Consider the following 19,058-nt stretch of genomic DNA (forward strand, 5'->3'; position numbering starts at 1 on the left):
TCTATGCATGCCTTTAGTAGGTAATTTATGCATTGCCAAGCTCTTAAGTCTATCTGTGAATTCTGCGTGCATTCCCTGCTTCTCTCCCTTTTCAAAGCAATTTCATACTTCTGTGGACAGGTACAGTTGCTGTTAACACAAACCAAAAGTCAACGAAGAGCCTCTAAAGAAACCACAGTTACACGAAGCAATTATGAATCTGGAGGGTGAATCAGGAATACCATTTTCCCAGATTACCTTCTTGTGCAACAGAACATTTTTCTCTCAGCTGTGCTTAATAGTAAATCCAGTCCTACATATGTATGTAAGGTATATGTAAGAAAAAGATCTTATTCACAATACTTATGTCTTACATTTCTGTGGCACGTTTCATGCATAAAACGTGATACTACTAATGACAACCAATGCAAGAATGACCAATTTGCTATTCAGATGTACTCATCCCTATGGTAGGAGACATCTGCTATTTATCAGCACTACTACGCAACGGCTGAAGCTGTATTTCAGTCAGTCACTTGAAAACACACATAAGGTTTTTGCTTGATATGGGTTGATTGTAAGAAAACTATCCTATATATTTGAAATTCTACAACAAACAAAATGTCATTATTTGGAATGCAATGTGTTCACAATGGTGTTAATAAGGGATCTGTGGCTACATAGAGAAAATAGTATTATACTCCTCTTTTCCTAGCTATTTATTTTCACGTTTGATGGCAGTTAACTTACTCCTTTATACTTGTTGAACATTTAATTAATTCTGTGGCTAGTTGCATTTTATAGCTGGTCAATCCACTGAATAACTGTCCTCATGTGCATTTTTTCAATTACAGGTAAGAAGCCTATAGGGTTCCAATTCGGTTGTATTTACCAAAGGCTGCCACCTCTTAGGACAACAGAAAGCACACAGGTATATCAAGAACTATGGGTATCTTCTCTCTTCTGCGGATGGACCATTGCTATTTTAAAACACACATTTAATTTACAAGGTCAACAACTTATCAACTGCTTATGCTAGTTTCAAAAAGCATAGGCGTATAAAAATACTCCCAATACTGGCACTTCCAATAAAAGATGACAAACAGCCATAATATAAAAAAACTGTAGAGATGCATTTTTATAGTTGATTTACTTATCCCAGGCTATTTTAAAAGAAATAGCGTAAAAGACAAAATTATATCCAAATTAATTTGCTTTGAGGAGAATACTTAATATGAAACTAAAACAAATATGTAGATATGAACATAATCATAAAATACAATTCAGCACTAGCTACCACTAAAATTGAGGGGGGGTATACTTAATTCGCTAAATTAAGAGGTTTGAAGAAGTAATCTGTATATGATAAAATAAGAATACTAACCCCATAACACTAAGGAATACTGCCTAAATGCCCTCAAACGTATCCATCAGTCCTACAAAGCAACCCGATATTTTTTTGTAGCAAGACATAAAGGCTTCTTCACTGAAACACCAGCAATCAAATAGTAAGCCATGCACCAACTCAAATGCTCAGATAGCAGAGACTGTAGTTAAATTTCATAGTGGGTAACAGAAAGCTTACAGATATTTCTTTTTTTTTTTGAGGGGAAAAAAAAATTTTTTGCCTTCTCAGTTGAGAGACTGAAACGTGGGCTTCAATGTCATGATCATTTGCCTATTTACCCATCTGATCTTTGCTTTGCCCTCTCCCCTCCTCAATAGCTACAAGCAGACGGATCTTTAACAAGAAGCCTTGCAAAAAGTCTCACTCACAGGTTACTACTCAAGTGTGGTAGGCTTGAGTAGTTCTAACTAACATACTAGTGTGCATGTTCTGGAGCAAAACACACACATGGGGAATATTAATGTTGGAAATGCAGATGTTTTATGAGGCTCGAGTTTGAGGATCACAGCTCAGGGATGAGACAGCTAGTATGAGTTTTAGGCAGAACTCAAGACACTTATTTTCTTTTACTGTAGTCCATCTAGTTTTACATATGATTTGTTGTGCTTGTGGAAATCACTAAATGCCCATCTGACACAGACATTATCGAATTGTTATTTTTATATCAATGGCTGATGTTCCATATTGTCAGTGTTTGTCCTTCTAATAAGCTAGAATGAAAGCTCATATCTGAACAATTAAAAAGATGAAATGAAAAATAAGACAGTTGGAAACAACTAAAAGTTAGCGTTATCCAATTCTTTTTTCAATTTTCAGTTCTGACTTCTCTCCAGTCTGGAAAGTGCCAAAGGTGAAAAATATATTTTGGAACTTTTGACAGATATTAAAGTTTTTCTATCCATCAACTCTATTTACAGTCAATAAATTATTTACCCAATATGAAAATACTGCTATAATACAAAATTTGTAATTTTTCTCATAGATACCAAACATAATGTACGTTATGTCCTCAATATGTAATATTTAATTAATACAGTTTCATTATTTTCAGAATTTAATTGGGGAAAATATTTTGAGCAATAATGAAAATTTTCTCATAACCAGTTCTTTATCTTCTGCTCATTATCTGCCACTGCACAGCAGGAAAAAAAATGCCAAACCAGTGGAAATCATATCATATACCAGAAACATTGTAAGGACAAGCAATCATATATAGCATTGAATTTTTTAAATAAGCTCAATTTATCAGTCATTTTTATGCCACAACACTGCCTCAAACCTTTCATAGTCTGTTACTGAATTAGGATATTTGACAACAGTCTGAATGCTCAAACATCTGTAACAATTCCACAGACGAAGGAAGAAATCCTCAGTCAATGAAGTTAACGTAGTTTTGTAGATGGGAACAGGATTTCACCCCACAACTCTTCAAGAACTATGGTTGCACATACTGCATGTTTTCTTTGCTAAGGTTGAATGTAGAGGAAGAAACACTTTCTACGTCAACCTACAATTGACAAACATGGGAATGAGTCTTCTGCCATGATGGCTAGAGGGCTTTTTCTTCTGCCTCATTCTGCATAGAACTAATGCCTGGAGGACGATGCCTACAATGGAATGTCATGAACAAGAAGTATTATTGTCTAATGTCCACCACAGTTGCTTTACTAATTGTAGCAAAATTAATGCAACTCCATTTACAACTTTAAAATCATTCTGTCCCATGGAATGGTTTGATCCGAATTCTTGGCTGATTAACAGGAAACAGACTTTCGTATGACTGATTTGAACATAGGCTCCTACCTAATCTTCAAGGAGAAGATAAAACATCTGCAACAAAGATGAAGCCCAAATTATATTTGACAGGTTAGGCTAAGTCAAACTGTAACTAAGATTTTTTGATATCGCTAGGAGGTTTACTGAAGAAGCAAGAAGCCTGTCAAAGTTCAGTATCAGGCCCAATAAAAAAGTAATTAATGCAAAACATTATGTAAGCCGTCTGTGTATCGCCAGGATTGCATACATCATTTTACGCAGGAATTCATATGCCAGAAGTCTACACAAGATACAACATTGTCTGAACCTGATGTCACAGGTAGGAAAGCCCAGACAGGACTCTGTCAAAAGAATCTCAGTACAAATTTCCACTTTCATATCCAATTGCAGTTAAATCCGAGAGAGGAAATATAGGCTATCTAACTAATCTGTGCTACTAATCTCCCTCCTCCCGACTTGAGTTCTGACCTATATGTAATTTGAACATAGATATAATTTTTAAAAGCCAAAAATAATCTAGTGCTCTTTCAAATTGAATTTTGGAAGCAAACCTTTTGTTGTTTATCTAGAGAACAGGTATAATAACAAGAAAAGCATGTTTTTCTTACAGTCTTACCTGCAGGGAGTCCAAATCATGTCTGGTTGGCTGGAAATTATACTCTCAGTGATAAAACACAAGAGACTTTGGATTAAAAAAACAAATCAATAAAGCATAGAAACACTATATTCTTTACATGAGAATGTGTTATCTCCTGCTATTCCTCCTGATTCTGTCACAGTGAAAACAAAAAGAAAAGCAGCACAATGCAGGATTTCAGACTGCAATGCTGAGAAATGTGATATTTTCCCAACTACTTCTTTAATTTGTAAAAGTGTCAGAATGGTATCTGTATGCGAGTTATCTCCATGTCTTCAACCGTGAGACTCTGTCACATTTTGAGGCAAATTTGCTCCTTCAGCTGGCTTCATCTCTCTAAAGTTACGCTTGCCCAGGTCAGCACAGAGACACTTTGAAGATAGCTGCTCTACAGGCATAGCTGGCTTTTCTCAGGATAGGGCTTGGAAACAATGCATCAAACAGTCAAAATGAATAAAACAAAATCCTCTTGTAGAATGGAAGATAGTACCAGGACAATCATTCCTTGCTTCCTAACGTTTGCCTGTTGTTGTTCATGTATATTTTATGTCTCATAGAAGAAGATAAAGGGCTTGATCATTCAAGATATTGATCACTTCTGAGATGCTAAAAGGCTTTTACTTCTTTGGAGTTGAGGGTCCTTGCAGTGTTGCTCAACTCAATCAGTGAAAATATCCCTTTCTCTTTTTGATTCTCTGAGAACTTTCCAGGACTTTACAACAGTATGCGATAAAATAAAGAAACAAAACTGAATCTCCACAGTAGTCTACAAGAGAGTGCCTCATTTCAGCTTTTCAGAAAAGTCACAGCACTGACGGAGCTAGTTTAATAATATATGGCAATTAATTTGTAAAGGAAATTTCAACATTTTATTCTAAATATACTTTTCACAATTAACTGTTCTACTTGTTTGACCAACTCAATCAATCGTTAAATAACATTCAGTAACTGTTCCTTACTGGAGGTTTTTTCCCCCTGGTCAATTACTGAATATACGATTTGTGAATGCATTTGTTCATTACATTTTTAATTTTAGGTAACACTACATGTTATTTAAAAACAGAAAAACAGGTAACAATTACTGGAAACTGCAAACAAACGAAACCAGAACAAGAGAAACTATTGCAAAGGCTGTTGCAGTTCACAAGAAAAGAACAAGCAAAGATGACAGTAAATTAAGAATAAATTGGAATGAGTAAAATCTTGCTCTGAATTGTAAAGCTTTGGTTTTTATTACTCACATTTTATTATACAAATATTCATATATTCATAGAATACTTTAGGATGAAAAGAATCTTTTGAGGCCATCTAGTCCAATGCCCTTGGGGGGGCAAATACAAAACACATTGTATTGGAGGAGGTTGCTCAGGAGTTTGCTCAAATTCAGAGTATGTCCAAGGATGGATAGTCTCCCACATCTCTGGAGTAGAGACCTCCACCCTGCACTTGAATTTTACTCCAGGTAAAACTTTTTTTCGTTATATCTAGTTGGAATTTCCCACATTAAAACTTGTATTTGTTGCCCCTTTTCCTATCACTATGCGTCTCTGACCAGTCTGGAGCTGCCTATTCTAGATCCTCCTGTTAGTTAGTTGTAGACAACAATATCTCCCCTTAGCCTTCTCTTCCGTACATATGCACATGTATCTGAAAGAGTAGCATAGATGATGTTGGTGATCTCATTTTCACTGTTACAAGAGCAATTGTCTTATCAAAAAGGAAAAAACGAGTAACTGTAGAAGGGAGGAAAAAATATCATGAATTATTAAAAAATATTTAATAGCTCACTCAAGTTGGTGAAGTCCTGTACGACTGTCTTCAGAAAATATTCATGTTAGGAAATCCTAATTTACTTGGTCTCTATTTTCTTTTACGATTCAGTAGAAAGCATTTTCCCTGAACAACAAATGCAGAAGTACTTATAGCCTCGATGATTCACATAACCCAAATGGTTTCTGTGTTTTTCACCTCAGGACAGTCTTCCCTACACAAAACCAAATTAATTCAACCGCATCTCCAAATCTTCCCTCTAATCCAGAATTTATGTAAAGGAGATGAAGGTATAAATTCAGCTGTTGTTTAGAAGAATGGTGACATGAAAAAGGACTTGCACTGCCTCTTTTCTTATAAAGCTCTTACCTAACTTATATGTTGTTAGTCATGATTATCTATAGACTTGTCTGCACTTACTGCATCAGAAAAATTGTGACTGAATGTCTTTTAATATTAGTCAGGATCCAGAACTGTTCATAATTGGTACCACTAGAACCTCTAGAAACAGTTTTTCAGAGGTCTGTAATTGAACAATTTCTCTAGGAATACAGGCAAGAAAAATAGGGCTACTCATAAAAAAACGTTGAGACGATGTGTTCGGTGACCTAGGCAAGGTTTTCAGAGTTTCCATTTCTATAAATGAAGTCTTATCCTGCACTCATCCTACCTAATCCCAGGTGCTGGACCAAGGCATACCAGTACTCCTGTGCTTGGTGGAGAAGACCAGGAACCATCAAGAACTTGAGATCTTTCACGGGTTCATTTTGTATGTAGATGGGCCAGAGTACCTCATGTTTTAGTTATATTTAGAGACCTCAAATTGTATTAGAGTCCTAAAGACAGTACAGTGAATCTGGGCAGAGATGCTCAACATCGGCAAAAAAATTGTCCTTGGATTTGACCCAGTAGTCCAAAAATTCAAAGTTAATGAATATTATTGAGATTGTTTTCCTTAATTCTTCTCTTTTGATCCCCAAAAGTGTCAAATGGGGGAAAACTACACACTACAAAACATATTAGTCTCTCCAACCTACAGAAACTGAGATTGGGGCCCCGACAGAGCTACTTTATAAAGATAAATGCTCTTTACAAAACAATTTAAATATTTCTGTCCAGGAAAAAATTAGGCAGTTTCCTTTCTCCAGCAGCTAAGTTCACAGAACATTTACATCACACACATATGGATTTGATGGATGGTCTGCTGGGTAGATGAGGAACTGGTTGGATAGTCACATCCAGAGGGTAGTGGTCAACACTTAATATCCAGATGGAGATTGGTGACAAGTGGTGTCCCTCAGGGGTCCATACTGGGACCAGTACTGTTTAATATCTTTATCAATGACATGGACAGTGGGATGGAGTGCACCCTCAGCAAGTTTGTGGATGACACCAAGCTGAGTGGTGTGGTTGACAGGCCTGAGGGACAGGATGCCATCCAGAGGAACCTGGACAAGCTCAAGGAATGGGCCCATGTGAACCGCAAGAGGTTCAACAAGGCCAAGTGCAGGGTCCTGCACCTGGGTTGGGGCAACCCCTAGTATCAGTACAGCCTGGGGGATGAACGGACTGGGGGCATTGGTGGATGAAAAGCTGGCCATGAGCTGGCCATGTGCGCTCACAGCCCAGAAGGCCAACGGTATCCTGGGCTGCCCCCAAAGCCACGCGGCCAGCAGGGTGAGGGGGGGGATTCTGCCCCTCTGCCCCGCTCTGGGGAGACCCCCCTGCAGTGCTGCGTCCAGCTCTGGAGCCCTCAGCACAGGAGAGACATGGACCTGCTGGAGCGGGTCCAGAGGAGGCCACAAAAATGATCAGATGGATGGAACAGCTCTGCTGGGAGGACAGGCTGGGAGAGCTGGGGTTGTTCAGCCTGGAGAAGAGAAAGCTATGGGGAGACCTTCCTGCAGCCTTCCAGTACTTAAAGGGGGCTTTCTAAGAAAGATGTGGGCAGACTTTTTATCAGGGTCTGTTGTGATAGGACAAAGGGTGATGCTTTGAAACTAGAAGAGAGCAGATTTAGACTAGATAGAAGGAAGAAATTTTTCAAAATGAGGGTGTTGAAACACTGGCACAGGTTGCCCAGAGAGGTGGGTAGATGCCTGATGCTTGGAAACACTCAAGATCAGGTTGGATGGTGTTTTGAGCAACCTGATCTAGTTGAAGATGTCTCTGCTCATTGCAGAGGAGTTGGACTAGATGGCCTTAAAAGGTCCCTTTCAACCCAAACTATTCTATGATATGAGTATATACCTTCAAAAGATCCCCAAGACTAAACCCCCTGACTCTATGTTTGTCAGAATACTTGGTTTAATTCACTTGTCCATGCCTCTATAATTTTTTAAAGATGATACTATTCTAACTGGTTGTCAGCATCTACCTGAAACAAGAATATGTGCTCTTTAGAAATGGCTATTGATCTGCAGTAATTATAAAGGAAGCTTGGAGAGAACATCTCAGATGCAGATGTTTACACTTGACTAGATGAATCATTCTCCAGGTAATAATGGAGATAATAGTAAAAAACTCTTCATAATTCAAGTAAAATCTTTTTAAATAATAAAATACTCAGTTTTCATTACACCATAGACGTACTGCCATTTTTTGCACAGGATGAATGGGGCAGCCTCCCCCTGTTACTGCAAGATGTCTTTCCTACTCTTATCTTTTTCAAACTGTACTTCCTAACTACAGTGAACTCTTTCTTCTGGTTTTGTTGTTGTTGTTGGTTGGTTCAGTTTTTTTATTTGGACATCCAGAGTGGAAGCTGGACTATAGAATGGAACCAGAGAAATGCTGGTCTTGGAAATTATCTGAGCCTTGAAGAAGGATGTAGTGTTTGAAGCTCATCATAAAACTATAGATCTTTTCTGCCTTGAGTGTGGCTCAGTATTCTCATTTGCAGAAGGGAAATAATGATAATATTTGCTTCTGTTTTCAGTTTTACATTGGTACACCCAGTGTGTTTGCTTTGAGATACTCAGATGGGACTGATAAAATATTCTGTGATTGAACAGAATCATGTTTAATGTCTTTGAGATGCAACTGTCCCAGAAACAGAAAATCCAGGCTGTTAAGGCAGTCCTAGTTTCCTTCAACCACTACACTCCGTCCAAGTGCTATTGAACATTTTTGTTGACAATTCAAATGACCTCAGGTCAAAGATTAAAAGGATTGCAATTTAAATCAACACAGAGTCCTCTAGAATGCCGTGCACTATCATTGTGACTTCCTTTGCTTAAACAAGATTAAACCGAAAGTAATTCATTTTGAGTCAATGGTGTTACACCAGCCTAAAACTGCAGTAAGAGAGGGCAGGGTGATGAGCATCTATCTGCCAGCTGACACGGTTTGTGAACAGATGGTGCATTTCACAGCTCTCCCTCACTTCTCAGATAGAAAAAGAAGAAGGTAAGAACCAACCCACAAAGTTTTAATTCAACTTGTAAGAGAAATCAGCCTGTCAAATACAGAAAATTTGGGAGTTTTACATAGCCATCTTAATCATACTGAAAAAATGTTTGAATCTCTATATGTGATCTTACATCATTAAAGTATTGCTCATCCTTTGCCAGTATGACTGAGGAACAAATCTGTGCTGAACTGCTTAAATATATAGGTATAAATATACTAGTTCCTGGTTTTGCTTTGAGTCACTAATACACAATATGCTTGCAAACAAAAACCAACACAGGTTTAAAAAATGCCTTATTGTAAAGTCACTTTCAGTTTGCAAACCACTTATGAAGATTTAGCTCATTTAAACTAGCATATATTGGAGTATGTTGCTCAGATATTTGCTTTCAAAAGTTTTCATATTACATACTAAAAATCAGCCAAAATTTAGTCCTTATTATATTTTACTTTAATTTATGGACACATAAATTATATATAGTTAGAACAAACATACGCAATTGACTGAATACACATTCAAACCAAAGCTGTAAAATACAGGAATCTGTGCACTTTAGACATTTTAATTGTTTTTAAATCATAGCTGCCAGTAAAATAATTTAACAGGGAAATTAGCTCAGTAAATGTAAAATTAGGCTATTTATTCTCCCAGTGTTAAGTTACTCAGGCAAACCCACGTCCTGGGGTTGCACAGAGAAAAAATTGTTGTTACATTTGGCACAGGCTGATTCCAGGTTAATTATCGCAACAGTTTATATAATTTTGAATACCATTCCCTCTACAAACTCCCCCCTATACATAAGTCAGCCAACTGCTAATTTGCTCATCTTACAAGATAAATTTAGAGAGAAAATTCCTCTGGATTGAAAGTAATCCACTGACATCTCTGTTCCATAATATCCCCTCAGTGCTATCAGTATCTCTAATTCACCTTAAATCCTGAATAGTACCAATTCTGGTTTCCTGCTCCCAATCCTTATATCACTTTAAAAAAGAATTTCCCTCTCTGTGCCACCAAAATGCTTTTGTATCATTGAAGTGAGCTTAGGGCCACTGTACAGTTGATCCTTATGTTTTACCAATTCTGTGTAAAAATTAAAGTCTCCTGCAATATGCAAGAATAATTATGTGCAAAACCAATTTTGTAAACTCATTAGCAAAGGATGAGCTTAGGCTCTAAATTAAATTTTACCTCAAAGCATTTGCCTCTGAAAAGAACAAACCTCAAATTGTCTTTAAGAGCAGCAATTCCTACAAAGTTTTCCCAATGAAACATTAGAGACTGACTAACCTGTTTTTTCTTTCCTACTAAAAAGATCAAAGTTTGCTAGGGAAGCTAAATTTGCCAGACAAGTTTTTGGCTTTGCAAAGGAACATTTGGAGACTTCAGTGGTTGGTTCACTAAAGGAATAAGCAGTAGTAATAAAGCTCCTTGCACACATGATTCGAGGCTAGAAAAGCTACCGCCTGTCAGGGAGCCAATTTTTATTTTCTTTGTCCTTATTTTTCTCTCTGACAGGAAGGGAAACAGTCATTAGTGAAAGTTTTGGTAAGTCTTGTAAACAAGACTTTAATCCTCCCAGAATTTCACCCAGCTCTCCTATGCGTTGATACAAAGAGCATCACTGAGTCATCAGGGAAGAGTTTCTATCCATCACCACTGACCAATCTCCAATACATGCCGCTGACTAGAAGATGGAAGACTCTGCATGCTACACCCCATTCCTCAAAGCCACCTAGTCACCGGAAAATAGCAGTGCTTCATCAATCAGCCCATGGACCACCTCTGCTGAAAAGGCTGTGATTGCACTTTCTTTGTCTTTGATTTATAGACTATGTACTGCTGCTTTTTAGTGCCTTTCACTGAGATATGACAAGACCCCACACGGAGCTGGTAAAGAGCTTTAAATGAAGAAGAACAGCGAGATTTGCAGTATCCCCAGGGGCCAAAATCCACACATGATCCTTCTTCTGCCTTTAGCATGAGGGCTCTGACATTGTGACAGCTTTAATAGATACCCAAGAGGCAGAACAAGAAAGGAAGATCTTCGTAGTCCATCTTATATTTTTTAAAATGCTGAGGGATATTAAAACCATGAAGCAGTAATACTTGGGGCCAAGCAAAATAGGTAACAAGACAGTGCTTTAAAGTAAAATAGTAAAGTACAGGTAGTGACACAAGAAAACCACCAAGAAATTCTGTTGGCAATATCCCTGCCCATCTCAAGTTCTTATCACAGAAAAAAATCAAATGTTTTGATTTATAATTTCAAAGGTTAAGTCTTAGGTACATCTCCTGGGATTTGATTTCCTGCTTAATTTCACATCTTCCACAATTTACTTTTGAATTTTGTTTCATCTGTAAATAGGTCTTACAATTGGCCTCTTGTCAATACATAGCTTCATAAATATTCTGCATAAAGCAAATAAAAACAGTAACAGAGAATATAGAAAATAAAAGTCCTGTCCTGTATAAACAGGCATTATTCACAGTTAACAAATACATAAATAACACCATTTAGCTTCAATCACAAAATACTTAAGGAAAACCATGGCCCAGCACTACTGTAATTAAATTAATGGAAGTTTAGCAATTTAGTTCAAGCGAACCAGCGTCTGCCTTTTCACAATGCAAGATAAACATCGAAAAATCAGTTTAACCACCAGTAAATAGATCACTTTTGCAAAGAAATGTGATCATTGCTTTACAGATGACATTAACTCCAGGACTTCAGAACAGGAAGGAGATTATTTTTCGCAGGTGACTGAAACAACACATGCAATTCATTCTGTGAGCCCTATGGTTAATAAAAAAGAAAAAAAAAAAGCTTACAGAAAAAAATTCCCCCATTCTCATGTCTTTTCCCTCCACCCCCAGATCTGTAGAGAGAGTTAAAGATATAGATGAGACAGGAGGTTACTCACCGTCGAGGAGTCACTGCTTCCGGTCTCAAGCGTAGCTCCCTCAGCACAGGTGGGTGGGTGGGTAGAAAGTTGACTAGCCCTGCCCCCATCTATGACATCACACTCTACCTCATAAAAGGTAGTGAAAGTGCTCTGAACTCCAGTCTGATTTCCGAGAGATACAGAAAAGAGATAGTGAGAGAGAGAGCAAGAGAAATATTGTGCCGTAGCGTAGAGGTGAGGAGAGAGGAAAACGTGTGCTGAGGGAGCTATGCTTGGTCAACGAAACAGGGACTCTTCCACGACGAGTAACCCCGCTGTCTGCTGGGTCCTCTCACTTGCTCCCATAGCACAGGTTAAGTATGCAAGCCCTAAAGGGTTTGCTGCCTGGGAAAGGGGATCAATTTTGGCACCTTTTGATGAAAAACAGAAAGGGTAGAAAGCTCTATCCCCATTAAAAGCTGATTGACATCAGACTGGGCGTGAATTTGGTTAATAGATTTCCAAGTAGCATTATTTTGCATGTGGTTTTGAACAGCTGAATTGCACAAAAACATAAACACTGGTGCAAGCAGCTGAAATTCCAGTGACTACAACTGTGCTGAATAAACATTACAGAGCCCAGCCTTCTGGGCTAACCCTTGACTAGAGTAAGCCGGAGGGTAGGTCACCTACACCACTCTATGAAGGAGGTCAGGAGAGAATTATGTTTTTCTCACATTGAAAATGCAAACTGACAAACTGTGCTGAAAGAACAAGTGAGGGAAATATAAAAATTCTGGGCATACATTCATTTGCAGAGCACACTTCAACGTTACAGAAAATATCAACAAAATTGCAAAGAGGTGACGTTTTTAAAGACTGTACATTTGTAGACAACAACCACCTTACAGGCTGAAGCACTTTTTTTTTTTTTTTTTTTTCCAAAAAACTCCCCAAGAACTGAAACTGGAGGGCTTAAAATAAAATGGGATATTCATTCTAATGTATTATAAATGGGATTTTTATCAACCACATTCTGAAAAAGCAGGTTTGAGAGTAAACATAATTGCTTATATTATCCACAGGGATTTTCTTAATAATCTAGCTGTTACTAAAATCGAAAAAAAAAAATAGTATATGCTGCTAAACCTAACTCCGTTAAATAAAACTGCTCAGAGAATGGGGGACTATTCCGTGCCGGTAAAGGGTGCTAGCATAAGATCCTGCCTTTTGGAAGATGAAAAATGAATGCTCCTTAAATCTTTTTTAAGAGTATGTATTATAAGCACACAGAGTTAATATTGATGTTTTCCCTTAGGCTTTTTGTTCCTACAAGGATCATGCAAACTGTAATCTAATCATGATTATTTTTTCAGTCTTAGTAATGATTAATGTATATTCCCTGCTCTGTTTGTGTGCTCTTTGTTTTTCTCTCCTTTCTTTCTACTGAAAAAAGACAGTGTGTGGCTAATGTGTAGTACCAGTCACTTCACCTAAAACCAGAAGTCAAGTATTTTTCTTCTTAACCTTGAAAACTTTTATAATAATCTATCTCTGCAATATCTGCAGATGCTACTTTAAACCAGTATATTTGTGGATTTAAAAACTCAACAAAACAGCTAGTCCAGTTGACTAAATGAAGAACTGTTGTGACTGTTAGAGATCATCTATAACTTCAGGGACACAATGCAAAACTAGGCTGCATCTGAGTGATGCAAAGTGATAACAGTGCTGTGAATTTAAGTTCATAATTGAATTAAACATATATCTGTCTGACTTGTCATTACATGGTCTTGATTTCACGCTATTTGCACGTATGAAGATAGAGAGGAGGAAAAACATCTCTGGTACCCTGTATTGCATTGACTTTATTAACATGTATGTCTATTAGTCTGCCAAAGGGAAAAGAAAAATTCAATTTTTAAAGGCTTTTATGGTAAAAAGTACCAGGCAGAATTCAGTTAATTCATAAGTTAGGTAACCTATGACTTGACTATTGCACCACAGTTGTTTTTGCCAAATAAAGTAGGAATATATTTTGAACTCCTGTGACCACCAGACCTTCGGAAGCCTAAGCAAGCTTGCTCATTCGGATAAAGGGAAGGATGTTCAGAGGATATATCCTTAAATATGAGAAATATTACACTTGCAGTAGCAGTTTCAAGATCTCCTAAAAAGAAATAAATTGTCTTTTATTGGCATAGAAACATATGGAAGTAGCACATTAAATTCTGGAAGACTGAGGATGGCCAAGAATATTCTCCAGTAACAACATAAGTTGAGAAATATGGTAGATTCCATCATGATAATGTGATATAAACAGTTCAATAGATTAGGTAGCAGATAATACCCCAGATGGTATTTTAGCCTAGTACTGCTCAAATCTGAAATCTTGTTTTGACCTGCTTAGTATAATCTCTGTAGCTGATAAAGGGAAAATTAAGGGAAGAGCAAAAAAGATAAGACTGATTTGTGAACATACACTAGAACGCATTACCCGCCTAAGCAGTGAACAAAAGCAGAGAAAGAATATACCTAAATGAAAACATGTTAAAAACGTATATACATTCAAGAAAGCAGGGAAATCTTCCAAGTGTTCCAAGGAACACAACTAAGATTAATTAAGTGAATGCATGGAAATGCAGAGAGACAGTAAATGAAGACTTTAATACTCTCAAAGAGTTTCTTACGGGTTGTAAGCCAAGCCTAAAAGCATAACAAAACTATGTAAATGCAGATCAAGTTATTGATTTAATCACTTGCATCCAGTTACTAGAAATCAAGGAAAAAAAAAGGGTCCATGTTCAGTTTGACATCAAAGATCTGTCAGAAAAAAACATCAAAGTGCCTGCTTTCTTGCTTTAAAAGACGGACAAATGATGGCGAATGGGCAGGCACCACTGAGGTACCAGTGGCTGCTGTCTAGAAAGTTTGCGTACAGCAAGACTGTGAAAAGCTGAGGAGTACCAACCGCGCAGAGACTTTATATGCACGACTGGTACACCTGCAGAAGGAAGAATGGATCTATTTTAAGAAATTGAAACAACAGCTTGAAAAGGCCATGTAAAAATGCCAAGCGGACACATACCATAAAAGTTTAAGACCTAACACAGACATGCCGCTGCCCCAAAGATGTCCTGTTGCTGCAGTGGGTCACCTTGATGGATGAATGGAAAAATCTTTTTTGTTCATTAGCTGTCAGAGCTAAAGAGTGATGAAATATGTAACATCCCATCTGAGACTGAGTGAAGTTGTAACTTGTCTAATTTTTTGACAATGGGAATGTGGAATCTCGTTGCAGATATAAAAAAGGACGAAAATGTTTCTGCAGACTTTTGGATCAGATATTGATGTTCTAACCCAGTTTTACAGAGTTCTAATTTGGTCTTTGATGAGATTTAGGACACATCACTTGTATACTTTGTCTCATTTTCTAGTGATAATATTACCTACCTGGTAACCTAGTTCACAATGTATTTTGATGATGCATTAGTGAGAACTAGAAATAATTGATATTAATAGAAAGCATTGCAAAATATCTAACAGTAAGAAGTTAGGATTGATTTTTCTGATATTGAATATTTTTTTACTGTGCCTCCATATCAATATCTTGAATACATGATGCAAAACAAAGCCTTTTTGTTATAGCAGGTGCTTATCAGTTATGTAAGATTAATGATGTGATGTGAGAACAGAGTTATTTTTCCTTTGCTTCTATGAGGTTCATAAACAATAATAGTAATAGTAATATGTTCCAAGTGTGGAAGAAAATACTTCAGAGGTTAAAGATACAAGGCAACTTTTAACCTTCCTCACTCAGTTTGATCTCCTCCTAAAGGCTATTATGACCTCCTACATTTAATGGAAATACGTTCCCATTGTGATTTTATTAAATATTTTGTTGTAAGTGGTTTTGTTGAGTATTTGCAATTGATTCTGCTCAGGCTGGGAAAACTTATTGATGTGTTCCCCTGAGGGTATGTCTTCTTGTGTATGAGTGTTCTTATGCGTGTGTTGCTCATCTACAACTCAGGTTGTCAAGAACTGTAATTAAAGTCAAAGAAATGGATGAGTCTGACTGAAGTTGTTATTCTTTTAATATCTGCAAAAGCATTATGTGATAGTACTTTTAGAAGTAAGATTAAGTCTCACCACTATCCAAAACAGGAAGCTAAATAATTGTAAGACCTAAGAAATGTACTTCTGTATAAGAAGCACAGTCCAAAATCTCCTATTGTGTGTTGAATCTGTCATTATGTAAATTCAGTTATCCATATTTCCACGTGCAAGAAACAAACCTAATTTTTATTTATAAAGCCACAGGATGTGCTTGTTAGCAAATCTGTGCTGTGCACTAAGGAGGTCAACTGAGAGTGCTTCAGGGGAAAGGAATTCTTATTTAATACAAAATGGAGAAGCTTGGTCCCAAACCACCTCCTCTAAAGGCAGTAAGACAGGAAAAGCAGCGAACATGAGATAGCACTGAAGTCCTCTCTTTCTTTGCAGTAATTTTTATAGGCATAGTCCTTTAGGACCATATCTTAGGGTATGTTAGAACAGTCTCAGGGCCTTGCTAATTATTGCAGCGCTGGTGCAGTTTGTGTATCAGAAAGCCATAATATTCTCATTTTCTTTCCCTCTCATTCAGTGTGGCCTGGGAGAGGAAAATGAGCTGGACTGAAGCCATAGCTGCTGTAGCAGACGGGCTTTGGATTTTAGAGTGCTTACTCTTTTTAAAACAAATGTAGTATGTAATGAAGCATATACTTCATTGAAGTATTTCCTTCAATTCTCTAATCTTTTTCTATGATCATATTTGTTTCAAGCCTCAATCTTGATTCTGTAATACTTTGTTTTGTTCTCATGGAATTAAATGACTTAATATTATTTGTTATCAGAAATGCTGCTCTTTGCAGAAAACTCTTCTAATAAGAAATTTCAATAAATGTAATCTTCAGAAATTCATGAATATTTGTTACCTGATAAAATATGAGAGCTTGTTCCCTGTGGCCAAAATGCTTTTTAATAAGGATAAAAGTCTGCCTGTCTACATTTTAACCTACTAAATGTAGACATATAGATGGTGTGCGTGCTTCTTGTCTCCATGAATATATTCTAATGAAGACAAGTGCAGTCTAATTTTGCTTCGCAAATGAAATTCTACATAGAATCTATTTACGCAGGATATATTGTTTCATATTTATGTGTATGTGTGTTTACATGTGCATTTATATACAATGAGATATTTTATTACCCTGAAAATAGCCTTATTATCAAAACACTGTAGCTTCAAAAGAACTGAGATGATTTTATAAAAAAATATTTTCTTGTTAAATTTCTCAGTTATGTCTTAAGGTTCATTCATCTACTTTTTCCTGCATAATGTAAACTCTGCCCGCCACCAATCCACCTTCACTCAGCTGCTTTGAAGAAATAACTATAGCATTAATAAATCAACCTTTCTAAAGTCTGCACTATTCTTTATGTGGATCATACTTATGATCCCCCAGATGCCCAACGCTCAGGGTATCTACTGTTGTCCAATCCAGTAACAGTTGTAAAGGCAAAACCATGTGAACTCACAGATGTAGAAGTAAGATCCTATGGGATCTTTCACTTAGCTGAATCAAAACACTGTACAAAAGTCACTTGAAAGAGACCTCTGGAGGTCTCTTGTACAACTTTCAACTTTAAATGAGTTGATTACCAGCATTAGATCCACTCAGCTGCTCCATTGTCTACGTGGGGCTTGAACCCCTCCAAGGATGCCAATTGCATAAACTTTCTGGGCTCCTGGCCGGCACTTCCTTTACTGGGAAGCAATAGGTAAGCTTCACCTAATGAACTAAATCTTTTTTATTATTACATCCACCTAATGAACTAAATCTTTTTTATTATTACCTCTTTGGAAAAGATACCATACATGGCTTTAAAGCCACTAGAGATACATCTATTTATGTCTCTATTTTTTTTTTTTTTCTATTCATCTTTGAGTTGTTTCATAGGATAATTGGGAATTCTTCACTGTTTTAACTTTCAGAAAGCCCTACGACAGTGTTTCTATAAAGTTCATCATATATAATGAATATATGACCACGAGGGATTTTATCAGCACTCATTTTGATTAACTTGCATAACTCACTGATGCCTTTAACCTTTAGGATTAGTAAATTGACTCAGTGTCAGGATGATAAATACTTTATGTTACCACATCATCAGGTAGCCCCTTTCTTGGACAGTGTGTTGAGAGATGCAGCCCATGCCAGCAGGAGTTGGACACTCCTGTGTTAGTCACAAATAGAACAGATCAAACAATTTGTTCCAGATAAAGGCTTATTAAGATCTATATATCTAAGTATCACGTGCTTCATATAGCCATATATTTTGGAACAGAGTACACTTACTATGGCTTTATTTCACCCTCTCATATATTAATATGTCCACATACATTTAAACACATATGCAGATACCCACCCAAAAAGGCACCGCTGAAACATCTCCCTGTATTTTTAATTTCTTTCATTCCTTCCAAAGCAGATGACATGACATAGTTGAACATTCAATGTAAATCAAGGTGTCTCACTTTTCCCACCTAGCCCCAGCCTTCCTGTCCTGGAAGCAGTCCTTTTACACTGGTAACTTCACAGCCAAAATAACAAATTTTCTCTCCTTGCTTGTTCTGCTGGGAGTATTAGGAGAGTAGAGATTATTGTGGAGTCCAACCAAATGTACGGTTCTGACTTTATCTCAGTCCTTTCCCACCACTGCAATTCTTACTTCTATCTTGCTTTTAGTTTGGCTTTTTCTTTCCCTGAACATTTCATACCTCATATTTCAAGTTCCTTGGCTTACTTCCCTATTACTTCCAAAGCCCTCATTTACCCACTGTTTTCATTCCAGGTCTCAAAACAGAACTCCTTTTCACCAACCCCATCATAAACTAATACTTTCTATGAATCCCCTATCACATTATTTTCACAGCACTGTTCATAGAATCATAGAATAGTTTGATTTGGAAGGGACCTTTAAAGGCCATCTAGTCCAACGCCCCCGCAGTGAGCAGAGACATCTTCAACTAGATCAGGTTGCTCAAAGCACCATCCAACCTGACCTTGAGTGTTTCCAAGCATGGGCCATCTACCACCTCTCTGGGAAACCTCTAACAGTATTTCAACACCCTCAGTGTGAAAA

General features: G+C 37.2%; 1 protein-coding gene across 3 annotated transcripts in view; it reads right to left on the reverse strand.

The window, feature by feature from the left end:
* The window catches only part of CTNNA2 (catenin alpha 2), a gene marked incomplete at both ends in the record, with an annotated part of 469,340 nt that overhangs the window by 5,571 nt on the left and 444,711 nt on the right, over window positions 1–19,058 (reverse strand). Inside the window, one exon of one of the 3 annotated variants that reach the window (XM_081998801.1) lies at window positions 11,907–12,050. The exons of the other annotated variants lie outside the window; for them this stretch is intronic. Within the exon in view, the coding sequence (XP_081854927.1) occupies window positions 11,907–12,050 (144 nt within the window). The remainder of the gene's footprint in view (window positions 1–11,906; window positions 12,051–19,058) is intronic. 3 annotated transcript variants of the gene reach the window in all.

The sequence above is a fragment of the Phaethon aethereus genome (genome assembly GCF_964289735.1).
Source record: "Phaethon aethereus genome assembly, chromosome: 4".
NCBI lineage: Eukaryota > Metazoa > Chordata > Aves > Phaethontiformes > Phaethontidae > Phaethon > Phaethon aethereus.